This window comes from Anomaloglossus baeobatrachus, chromosome 2 (assembly GCF_048569485.1).
Source record: "Anomaloglossus baeobatrachus isolate aAnoBae1 chromosome 2, aAnoBae1.hap1, whole genome shotgun sequence".
NCBI lineage: Eukaryota > Metazoa > Chordata > Amphibia > Anura > Aromobatidae > Anomaloglossus > Anomaloglossus baeobatrachus.
The window spans coordinates 546,429,888-546,442,821 of NC_134354.1; the positions used below are offsets into that span (position 1 = coordinate 546,429,888).

Sequence of the window (12,934 nt, forward strand, 5' to 3'; positions counted from 1 at the left end):
GTGCTTCACCTAATTATTGTCAGTCTCTTTTGACCTTGTGTATTTTTATATTTTTATGAGATATGATTACTCCAAAATCTTTTTTATTAATCTATTTTGATTTATATTACCAACATGTTTCCCATTGTAACACAAGTACACAAATGCATAAATACATCTGAATGGGTCCCTAACCAGGTAACAACTATAGTAGCACGACTTAATAATGGGTATAGAGGAACCTCAGCAGATGACCACGCTGTTACTGAAAATAAATCTACACAAAGGCCAACACTGATATTACCGCCATATGGTGATCATATAGTGGTTTATATCAGTCCTGTAGTACATGTGAGAGATTATAGTACAGTTGTAGGTGGTGACTTAGGCGAGCTTTGCACGTTGCGACATCGCAAGCCGATGCTGCGATGTCGCACGCGATAGTCCCCGCCCCGTCGCAGGTACGATATCTTGTGATAGCTGGCGTAGCGAAAACTATCGCTACGCCAGCTTCACATGCACTCACCTGCCCTGCGACCGTTGATCTGGCCGGCGACCCGCCTCCTTCCTAAGGCGGTGGGTCGTGCGGCGTCATAGCATCGTCACACGGCAGGCGGCCAATAGAAGCAGGGGGGCGGAGATGAGCAGGATGTAAACATCCCGCCCACCTCCTTCCTTCCGTATAGCCACCGGTGGCAGGTAAGGAGATGTGATGTGTGCTGCCGCAGGAACGAGGAACAACATCGTACCTGTCGCGGCACCGGCATTATGGAAATGTCGGTGAATGCAACGATGATACGATAACGACGTTTTTGCGCTCGTTCATCGTATCATCTAGCATTTACACAGTACGATGTCGAAAATGACACCGGATGTGCGTCACTTTCGATTTGACCCCACCGACATCGCACGTGCGATGTCGCAACGTGCAAAGCCGCCCTTACAGCTAAAGTTCTTTCTGATGAACTCATTCACTTTTCTCGTCTTTTCTTTCTGGGCCAGCCCGACATGACGACTTCTCCAGCCAGGGCTTGTCTTCAGAAATTACAACACAGACTCATCTGACTTCTTTCCAGCCCCGACCCCATCTATTCCTGACCTGCACAAACCCCTCAACCTCCTGATACCCCAATACTGAGCCACTGCTGCCATATAGGCCCTATTACTGCACCTGCTGTGTGGTACAATAACAGTGCTCCTCTTACCACCCTCCATACTAATGCCACCGCTGTACCCTCACATGGTAATAATGCCTCATTTTTGCTCTCTAGATGGTAAAATTGGCCCCTCAAAATTATTATCGCCCTTGGAAAGTGGCCTAGAAAAGTGTCTACATTTTGCCCTTAGAATGTAATACTGCCCCCAGTGTGATGGTCACAATACCCTGAGTGCCCCTATAACAATAATGCTTCTTAAGTGTCCACTACTTAACATTTAAAAATGTCTCCTGAGTCTCCCAGGTACACAATATGATGGTTCCCATAGCTATCTATGCAAAGTCCCCACAGTTCTCTATACAGAGTATGATTATCCCACAGCTCCCCATAAAGTACAATGGGCCCACAACTTCCCTATACACAGTATAATGGGCCCACAGCTCCTCTATGCACAGTATGATGGGCCAATTCATCCCCTATACAAATTATAATGGGCACTTTGCAATGCGGAAGGAAGGAGGTGGGTGGGATGTTTATGTCTCGCTCATCTCCGCCCCTCCGCTTCTATTGGCCGGCTGCCGCGTGACGTCGATGTGACGCCGAACGTCCCTCCCATTCCAGGAAGTGGACGTTCGCCGCCCACATCGAGGTCACATGGAAGGGAAAGTACGTGTGATGGCAAATAATCGTTTGTGCGACACGTTCAACAAATTGAACGTTCCACACATGATGGCGGCTGTTACGATCGCATGCGATATTGTATGCTTAATCGTAACGTGTAAAGCAGGCTTTATGTTAGAAAAGTGCACAACTACCAAGTGATGGAGCATCTTCTCTTTAAATATAGAGCACTACATCTGTGAATTCATGATACAATTAATGAAATTCACAGATGTACTGTATATACAAGGTGCATATAGTTGGCAACATACATTAGATGCTGGGTTTTTATAGTCACTATTTATATCCCTGTGCCAGTGTCAACTGTAATCTACATTTAAAAAAATAAACATTTCTGTGTGTTTGGCATTGATTGCAGATTGATTTTTATTGATATACTCACGGGAGTACCGGGGAAGCCTGGAACTCCGTAAGATCCATCTTTTCCTGGAGTTCCTTCATATCCTACAACGCCAGATATGCCAGGGTCTCCTGGTGTACCCTTTGCACCTTTAAGAATATAAAGTGTTAATTAATTTTGTCACAAACTTACCTATATTACAGGTCATGACAACACTACACATAAACCAATGTCGAGCAGTTGTAGAACTGTGATATTTATCCAAGACCTATATGTGCCGCCCTAGGGCTATGGGATACTCGGTCTCGAGCTGTATATTTACGGTGACAGTTCACTGGGTGGCCGTTGCCCAGTTCCGTGACCCTGGGGGTCGCTTGAAAGGCGGTTATGTACAGGGATTAAATATAGAGTTTTTGTTGTGACGCAACTTGCGGGTTGCAGTTATGGTGATGAAACCGCCGCTGCACAGTCTTTTACTTCTGGGGCTGATGGTAATGGCAGCCTGGATGTTGGGCCCTCCGCAAGTAGGGCTGGGACCCCAGGGGGTAGGTGATGGAGTTGGTGGACCGTAGGCGCCGGAGCACGGGACAGCGTTGCCGGTAAATAATGAGGATGAGGCAAGAGCTCCGGTTCAGGTCTTTTACTTATTGGTTAAGAGATTGCACGAGAGTGTCCTGGTTCACTGCTGGTAAGTCTCTGGTTATCCGGTGCAAGTTCCAAGTGGTTACCGGTGTCAGTGTAAATGTCCTGTTTGTCCTCGCTATCCAGCGATCAGCAGAAGGAACCTGGGCCAAGCTCCAGCTCACAGGCCTCAGGCTCCCCAACGGCAAGATAAACTGTGTGTGTCCCACCAGCACTGGTGCACTCTTGCACCCAGTCTGGTCTCAGGGGACTTCCCTCTAGGAAAACTTTCTATGTGTCATGGCTACCTCCTCTTATACCCCATGTGGCACCATGTGGTTGGTGTTTTTCATATATAAATTAATGATGTGTTATTAATATTATTAATATATTCATAAATATTATTCTCTGGCCATGAAATCTTAGAATTTTGTACAGTATTAAAAATTAAGCCATTGTAGACATGCAAAATAATTCATTACCTTTCTCTGTAGCAAACACGGTGTCTCCCTTTTCTCCATCAGATCCATGAAGACCATTGATGCCTGGAAGTCCCTTTAAATAAATATAGCAAAAAAATTATCCCAAAACCATTATCCGCTTTTAAAATATTTTTTTCAGTAAATGCTTCTGGTAGTATTGGTAAGAGCTGATGGATTTTAAAGGAGTGTATAGTCCTAAAATAAATAGATTGTAAATGGATGTAACATAAAGTACTTGTATACTTTTAACAATAATTGAAACCTGACCTGTAGGTATAGTATATACTACAAATGTCAGACATGCCATAGTTAGCATTATCAGGCAATGTGCACTTTTGAGAGCAGTTAAACTGGTTGTCTCATCTTCTTAAAGGGAACCCGTCAGCAGAAATTTTGCACTAAACATAAAAGATTCCCCCTCTGCAGCTCCTGGGCTGCATTCTAGCAATGTTCCTGTTGTTTATTGTGCCCCCTTTCTGACCAAAATAAAGACTTTATAAAGTGGTACCTTTTTGTATGCAGGTACTGTAAATGGTATACGGGGGCGGGCTGCCTGGTGTCCGTTATTCTGCCTCCTGCCGCTTTAGGCCGTCCCCCATCGCTCATTTCCATAGCTGTGGACGCCGCCCAGTGCTCCAGAGGTCCCCGCACATGCCCAGTGCCTATCTCTCGTGGATGAGCACTGTGCCCAGTGTCACCGCTGGTGACGTGTGCGCAGGCTTTAGATTATGGGCGGCGCTTTGATTTTCATTACCAAGTAACCACCTATAATCGCGTGACCGCGCTTTCCCCCTCTGCCTCCTTCGTTCTGCGCAAGCACGGGCCTGCTGACCCCACGTTACCTATTTCCCATCTTGCCCTAAGGCAGGAAATAGATGGGAGGAGCGCGGAGCAAGACAATCCTGCATCTAATCCTGATCGGTGGTGTCCTGCTCCGCGCTCCTCCCATCTATTTCCTGCCTCAGGGCAAGATGGGAAAGAGGTAACGTGGGGCCAGCAGGCCCACGCTTGCGTAGAACGAAGGAGGCAGAGGGGGAGAGCGTGGTCACGCGATTATGGGCGGTTACTTGGTAATGAAAATCAAAGCGCCGCCCATAATCTAAAGCCTGCGCACACGTCACCAGCGGTGACACTGGGCTCAGTGGTCATCCACGAGAGATAGGCACTGGGCATGTGCGGAGACCTCTGGAGCACTGGGCGGCGTCCACAGCTATGGAAATGAGTGATGGGGGATGGCCTAAAGCGGCAGGAGGCAGAATAACGGACACCAGGCAGCCCGCCCCCGTGTACCATTTACAGTATCTGCATACAAAAAGGTACCACTTTATAAAGTCTTTATTTTGGTCAGAAAGGGGGCACAAGAACAACAGGAACATTGCTAGAATGCAGCCCAGGAGCTGCAGAGGGGGAATTTTTTATGTTTAGTGCAAAATTTCTGCTGACAGGTTGCCTTTAAAAAGATAAAATTGAAAAGTACCGGTACTTGTAAAAACAAGTAACTCTGCAATTTACCTATCATCAAAATGCTCTCAATTCTCTAGACTGCAGGGATTTTTAATTTTACTTTGCAGTGCTCTTTTTTTTAGGATGCTGGCCACCTCTGCAGTTAATCAGTGGTGGCTGGTCTTCTAGGCAAGGACTGCAGTGAATGCTAGTTGTTGCTTCGCCCTGAAGACACCAATTGCGTTGACATTATGTAATGTGAATTATGTCATGTGTTAATCTGAAGCATAATGTGTATTGCGTTGTGATGCTGATGTGTGCTATTTACATTTATAGTGATATAAATACCAAAATTATGCCGCTATGAGAGATGTACAAATAATATCAAATGGTGACAATGCATCTCAAAATATTGTGGAAAAAAGCTATTAAGGAGCCAACAATAACCAATCAAAAGAAAAAATAGCCAGATACAAATTAAGTTAATTATGAAAAATATTTATTGATCCAAAAAATCTTTTTTGATTAAATTTTTTAAAAAAAATATATTTTAAAGAACAGCAAGGTAAAGTAATGAAAAAGTGCAAAGAGCACTACAAGGCACAGCAGAGACAATGCGAGCAGTAGAAAAATTTACAAAAAGAGCATATATGATATAAGGATAAGCCTGTGACAATTTACCCCTCAATGGGAATACAAAAAGATTTTTTCAAAAGATCACAATCATATGCAAATACACCTCAAAACAATTGTATCAAAAACCTGTAAGGTTGCATGTGTAAAAGTCACACTATATATACCACACCAAAGTATATAACAAGGTGATTGCCCAATATGAATCAGCTGATGTTTACATAATATAGCAAACACAAATGCAGTTTAAAAGAGGCTTATAATGAACTGCTCAATTAATATAGATGGCTAGACGCATAACAATAGCATATATAGCCTATATAAAAATGGTTAATAAATCCAATTCTGCATAACAGAAGCCATTATCCGCTGCTGTGCAAAACGAGAACCCTACATGTGTTTCGACATGGACACCCCCTAACGAAGGCTACACGCCGAAACACGTGTAGGGTTCTCTTGTGGCACAGCAGCGGCAGATAATGACTTCTGTTATTCAGAATTGGGTTTACTAACCACTTTCATATAGGCTATATATGCTATTGTTATGCCTCTAGCCATCTATATTAATTGAGCAGTTCATTATAAGCCTCTTTTAAACTGCATTTGTGTTTGCTATATTATGTAATCATTACCCTAAGTCACCCTGTTATATACTTTGGTGTGATATATATAGTGTGACTTTTACACATGCAACCTTACAGGTTTTGGATACAATTATTTTGAGGCGTATTTGCATATGATTATGAAAAAAATCTTATTATATTCCCATTGAGGGTTAAATTGTTACAGGCTTATCCTTATATCATATATGCTCTTTTTGTACATTTTTCTACTGCTCGCATTGTGTCTACTGTGCCTTGTGGTGCTCTTTCCATGTTTTCATTACTTTACCTTGCTGTTCTATAAAAAAATTTTTTTTTTTAAATTTTAATAAAAAAAAAATGTTCATAATTAACTTAATTTGTATCTGGCTATTTTTTCTTTTGATTGGTTAATGTGTAGTGATATGCAATAAGTTATGATGGATTACCAGTATTATATCTAGGATTAGATAGAGTTAAGTGTTGGTAATGTATTATAATTAGTGATGGACGAACACGCAGATATCCGTATCGGTGGGACTAACCGGACTTAAAAAAAAAAAAGTTCTGGTCCAGAATTGATCCTGGTTATCTGTCCAGATGCCGGTTCCCATATTAGTGTATAGGGATCAGAATCTGGCACCTAAAAATAGCGGTAGAAGAGATAGGGGGATTAGAGCAAGCGCGCAATACTTACCGAGACTCTGGATTGGCTGTAACTTCTTTTGCACCGCTCACTCTACTTCCGGGGCCACTCACTTACCTTCATGCATATTCACTGGTTTCCCTGCCCACCGGCTGTCCTGGTGTCTGTGATTGGTTGCAATCAGACACGTCCCCAGCGTGTGTGACATTGTCTGACTGCTTGCAATCACAGACCCTTTCGGCAGTTCTATATCGTGGTATAAAAATAAATAAACAAATTGGTGTAGGGTCCCCCGTGTTATGATACCAACTAGAGATAAAGCATGTTGCTATAGCCTGCAGTCCCCAGCCGTGAACTTATCTTGGCTCAGTATCAAAATAGGAGTAACCACATGCGTCTATATTCTTTTTATTATTAAATAAATAAATAAAAAAATGGCATGTGGTCCCCTCCAATTTTGATACTCAGCTATGATAAAGCCCGATACCTGGGAGCTGGTATTCTCAGACTAGGGAGATCCATGCTTATTGGGTCCTCCAGCCTAAAAATAGCAGCTTGCAGTTGCCCAGGATTCCACATTGTCAGATCCATTAGATGTGACAATCTTGACACTTTCCCAGGCTCTTTCTGATTGCCCTGGTGCTGTGGCAATTGGGGTAATATAAGGGCTTAATAACAGCCCACAGCTGACATTAAGCCCTAGATTAGTAATGGGAGGCATCTTTGAGACCCCCCCATTACTAATCTGTAAGTGAAAGGAAATAAACACAAACACCAAAAAAATCCTTTATTTGAAATAAAACACAAAAAAGCCGTCTTTCAACAATTTATTAACACCTAAAACACCCAGGTCTGACGTAATCCAGATAAGGTCCGATGATGAGTCCAGCTCTGCTACTTCTGAAGTTACATGGGGCAGCCATAAAACATAACCGTCCACTGTGAGCTTCAGACAGAGAATGAATGAGCCGTGCAATCAGTGGTGACGCCACTCAGGTTATTTGCGGCCACAGCTGGAGGTTCCCTTGATCCTCAACCTGGGATCACAGGTAACCTGACCTCAGGTGACTTCAGTAAAGTCAGTGACCTCACGGAAATGCATCTTCTGGCAGAAACCGCATTTAATTTTGCCAAGAGATACAGATTTGGTGCACCCAATCTACACCTCCTGGCAAAAAAAGCATCACTACCGCATGCGGTATGATGCGGTAGTGATGCAACTTTTGCCAGTAGGTGTAGATTGGGTGCATTTTTATGGTGTAAAAATGTAATTACTAAATTTGCATCTCTGACTGCAACAAATCACAGACACCAGGACTGCCAGTAGGCATGGGAAACAGTGATTCATATGAATGAAGGTAAATGAGCGGCCCCGGAAGAAGAGTGAGTGGGCCGAAAGCAGTTACAGCTGCATCAAAGACTCTGTAAGTATAGTGCACTTATCTTATTTATATTTCAAATTTATTTTTTTATTTCCCAAGTTGCCGGACCCTGAGAACTCCGGGCCCAGGTCCGGGACCCAGATACTTTTGAAACCGCGTGGATCCAGACTTTTATAGTCCGGGTCTGCCCATCACTAATTATAACGTGTGTGTGTGTGTATAAAAATGTAGGTGAAAGGTTAAATCTGCCCAGCAACAGACCACACGGGCAAACAGGGTTAATTTTGCGAATAGTCCATAGGGGATGGATTAGTGCATAGGGAGACTGATGTTTTCTGTTAGAACGTCAGATAGGGTGCAGCCTGCGACAGAAACAGATAGACCCGAGGTCTAAGCTGCAGCAGAGCCGCATGATATGGGGTTCCTGAAGAGTGGGAGACTGTTCAAGATGGATAGTGTGACCAAGGAAAAGAGGGAACAACTGAGAAAGAAAAGGCGGTGACTGTGAGACGGAGCAATCTAGTGGAGCCGGGTCAGCACACTGACTAAAGGATCAGGTGACCGAGAGGGTCCTGGTGCAAGACAGAGCAGGGCAAGGAATGAAGGGAGTGTCTTGGGCATATTCAGTAGCTTATAGCTCAGTCCGGCTATATTGGCATCAAGAGGGAAAAGCCGTGAAACCGTTTGAGGAGGAGAGTAACTTCCAAGGACTGTGATTTGGTACCAAGCTGGGTAGTGTTGGGAAAAAAAAGGACTTATTGATTTGTTCAGCCTATCTAATGAACATTGTTTTTGTCAAGTTTCTGTTCAGTAAAACTACGTTTTTTTATGAACTTGGGGTCTCCCTCAATGAAATGTGTACCATCTGGTTCTGGCTGTCTGAAACCATTGGCAACATGCGGTCTGCAAAGTGCAAAGGTGTATTGCCTCCGTAGTGCAACATCATACACCCAGCCAAGACCTCCATCCTCACATAGAGTGATGGGGTGCAGCAGACGACTTCTTCGCTTACGAATGCCAATCCCATGCCACATTACACACACTTCAAGACAGGAAATGCACTGATAAGCATCCAAGTAAAAAGAAAGGTATCCAGCTCTTAGACTAAAAATTGCTTTTTTCCATCATGAAATAAATGTAAAATTCATCATAAAGTAGTGTACATACACAACACTAAGGGGTTTCCAATGCACAAAGTATCCTTAAAGAAGTGGTTCACCCCTTTTTATTATTTGATAGATCAATATTATGTTGAGAAACAATGTTTCCATCAAATACCTTGCGTTGGCAATAGTGCCTGTGAGCGCCGCTATTGCAGACTGCTCTTCCCCATCACATGACCCCCGGGGCTCCGTGACCTTGGAGATCCGGTGATGTCACGTCAACTTCCTGCTCAGCTGACATCACCGCTGCTGGCCCCAGTCTCCATGAGTCACTGGTCTGTGGGCGGATTTTGACCGCTAGTCACAGCCCAGCGTCCCTCCTGCTTGCAGCGCTCTACAGTGAAGGAGAGAGCAGGGAGATGATGGACTGTCATGCTGTGCTGAGATGAGTGGTGAAACACCGTCCACAGCCCAGTTACTCATGGAAACGGAGGTGATATCAGGTGAACAGGAAGTTGATGTGACATCACCGGATCTCCGAGTTCACAGAGCCCCGGGGGTCACGCAATGGGGAAGAGTGGTCTGCAGAAGCACCGCTCACAGACACTATTGCCAACGTACGGTATTTGAGAGAAACATTATTTCTCAACATAATATCGATCTAGCAAATAATGAAAAAGGGTGAACCACCCATTTAATCAGTAGGGGCACATCATGCATTGCATTGGAAATGCGTTGTCTTTGTCATTGTGTCTGTACACTAATTTCTGATGGATTTTACAGCTATTTGATAATTGAAGAAGTTTTCAATCTGGAATGGAGGATAACTCATCCTATGTCATTCACTCACAATATAAAAATTGTGAACCTAGCACAATTAATTTTTAACCATAATGAGAAACCATGTTCATTCTGAAAATTAGTAACTGTTAAAAAATTATACCTTTGCTTTACTGTTTTCTTTTAACTTAACAGAAGATAAAAAAAAAATCTCACCCCTATACCGGGTGCACCAGGCAGACCAGGAACTCCTCTATCTCCTCTTTCTCCTTTAGAACCAACTTCACCTGGTGATCCTGAAAATCCTACAGGACCAGCAACACCAGCAGGACCTCTTGGAGGGTCATCACCAGCAGTGCATCTACATTCCCCTTGTTCCCCTGTAAGGTATTATCAGAAATATTGAGATACTCATCACAGAGAGATTTTTGTGCACTGGTAAATATGTAAGTCAGTTATTACAAATAGAACCTATAAGAAATACCATACAAAGAAAAATTTACCCAGATATATTTCAAAACTACCAGCTTTTACATAGTTCAGATAACTGTAAATAACCACAAATGATAGTGCATACTTTCTGTGTTTTAGTTTTCTTTCAAGTCACCTTTAAGTCCTCTCGAACCAGCAAGGCCAGGGAATCCATTTAGACCTTCTTTTCCTTGAGGTCCTTGTAAACCTTTGGATCCAATGCGTCCCCCTATAAATATATACATAGATGTAACACATGAAGAGTACCTTTAAACTAAGCTAAAACATGAAACCATACAACTCTTTTCAGGCAGGCACAGAGTTATAGGCCCTAATTCATCAAAGTCTCTTTGCCAGAAAACTATGAGAAAACATTTTGAAAAGTAGCACATTTTGTGACTTTTGAGGTTTAGCTCTGCCATAATAGGTGGAGCTGGGAAAGAGCCAGCTCGGAGAATAGCTACACGTGCGTAATTCATCCATATTAGCAGCATTTCTTATTTCAGAAATATTACCTAAAGGGAACCTGTCAGCAGGTTTTTGCTATGTAAGCTGAAGCCAGCATGGTGCAAGTGTTAACACAGAAAGTTCAGGGATGCCTGATTTGTCACAGTCTGATCTTTATTTGCTATATTTGTTTAAGCAGCAGGACACGTATTATTACAAGACTAGAAACTCACATGCAGAGAAGTCCGACACCCACCTGTGATTGACAGTGAGGTGTCATTCACACCAATGTACAAACTATTGAAAGCCTGGTGTGGGCGGAGACAGCCATCTGGACTCTGCTACATAACTAAAGCTAAATATTCAGATTGTGTCAGAACGGCTGCAGCCAGTAATCTAAGTGATACATAGTCGGATTCAGAATCTCCTTGCTTACATCATGCTGCTCTTAGATTTGGTAGCAAAAACCTGCTAACTGATTGCCTTTAAATCCCTGACTGAAGGAACTTTTCTGGTGAAGCGCACAGAGGCACATGTCATCAATTCATGAAGGAGCATGTGTCTATTAATACAGTAAATGTGCCACTTCTTATTCTTGCATGCCCATCAATAAGATTGGCATATATACTGTCTTCTTGTTCCCATGTGAAAAGACAGACGCTTTCAGAAAAAAGCACAAACAGAACAGAGTTAATTTGCACCTTGTATGTTTCATAACAGTGCTCGGCTCCTATTTTCATGTCTCAGATAGAGCCCCTGGACACAATGCATAAACACAGTGTGAACGGGACCCACATTTCTAGAACCTACAGAAATAGGCAAATAGGATCCCTGCCTCGCCTTGCAGCATAAAGGTCAGCGGATTCCATTTTATTTGTATGTGTAAGTCAAAAAGATATCATGGGAACACCCCTTTCTTAGACAGATTAACATCAATAATTCCATGACTTTTAGAATCTGCTATGTTTATTTCTATTTACCAGGATATCCAGGTAAACCTGGAGGTCCTTCTTGTCCAGGTTCTCCAGGTTGCCCGTCAGTTCCAGGTTGAAAGGCAGGAAATCCAGGATCCCCGTGGTATCCTTTGTGACCCATTTCACCCTTTAAGCCTGGAAAACCTGGTGGCCCTATATAAAAGAAAAGGAAAAGTGGCAACATTTATTATATAAAACAATGAATATAACATAATGCTAATAATTAATACTTACCAGGGAATGGGCTCGGTCTTCCCATTGAACCTGGAAATCCAGTATCTCCTCTGTCACCATTTTCCCCATCAAGACCAGTATTTCCAGGGAAGCCAATATCTCCTTTGGATCCTATAACACAAATACCTTTAAAGGTGGCCCCATATTTGGGTTCAGACAAGCAAACTATTGGGTTCATACAGAAAACTAAGAGCACTTTCATCCGTATCGTCCTCTGTATTCCATTTCTATGCCAATCATGTGCCATCCATGTGTCCTTATTTTACATCCGTATTTGTACATCAGCAGTTAATAAAATTTACAAGATCAAATACACTTTCCTATGCTATATATAAGTATATGCTATATACTTTTGTTATGCTAATAATGGCAACATATCCCCAAAAATTGTATGTAATGTAGATCATCCGCATGGGTTCCAATTTTTTTGTGCATCCATAGATTTGAAAGGGCGAGTGTCATCCGAAATATGGAGAGTCTGGTGCACTGTGCAATGAGGCAGAGAACCAATTTTTTCACTGACGACTTTTAAAAAAATCACAGAATGCTGCTATTTCACTCTCAAATTGGATGAGACTCACCCATAAGTCTATGGGTGCGAGAAAAAAATTGGATGCCACAGCTTAACATCTGATTGTTACAGATATATTGCAACTCTATATTTTAGGAAACTGTAATTTGTCCTATAAAGCTGCTGCTATAAAATAACAGATTGCATACAGACAGCACACGGATGACGGAAGTGAGAAAAAAAAATCGTCCCTCTTTTTTGGATAAAATATGGACCGAATTTTTCTACTGTCGCGTGACCCTAGCTTTACATGAAAACTTGGTCCCTGTGCAAAAACTATCATCTAAGCAGCTCTATTGAATTACATCAGTGTGCTGTCTGATCTGTACACAGATTCCACATGTCTGTGTACTATGCATACAGATCTATGCGAATAGTGGTTTTTAATGTGAAGAACTTGTAGGTCCAG

The 12,934-nt window shown here is 42.6% G+C and overlaps 1 protein-coding gene across 1 annotated transcript in view; it reads right to left on the bottom strand.

Annotated features, from left to right (window-relative positions):
* The window catches only part of COL4A2 (collagen type IV alpha 2 chain), a 359,463-nt gene that overhangs the window by 119,624 nt on the left and 226,905 nt on the right, over nt 1–12,934 (bottom strand). The window contains exons 20-25 of the mRNA XM_075336673.1: nt 11,955–12,065; nt 11,727–11,873; nt 10,436–10,528; nt 10,045–10,208; nt 3,261–3,333; nt 2,200–2,306 (exon numbers count right to left, since the gene is read on the bottom strand). Of these exons, the coding sequence (XP_075192788.1) occupies nt 2,200–2,306; nt 3,261–3,333; nt 10,045–10,208; nt 10,436–10,528; nt 11,727–11,873; nt 11,955–12,065 (695 nt within the window). The remainder of the gene's footprint in view (nt 1–2,199; nt 2,307–3,260; nt 3,334–10,044; nt 10,209–10,435; nt 10,529–11,726; nt 11,874–11,954; nt 12,066–12,934) is intronic.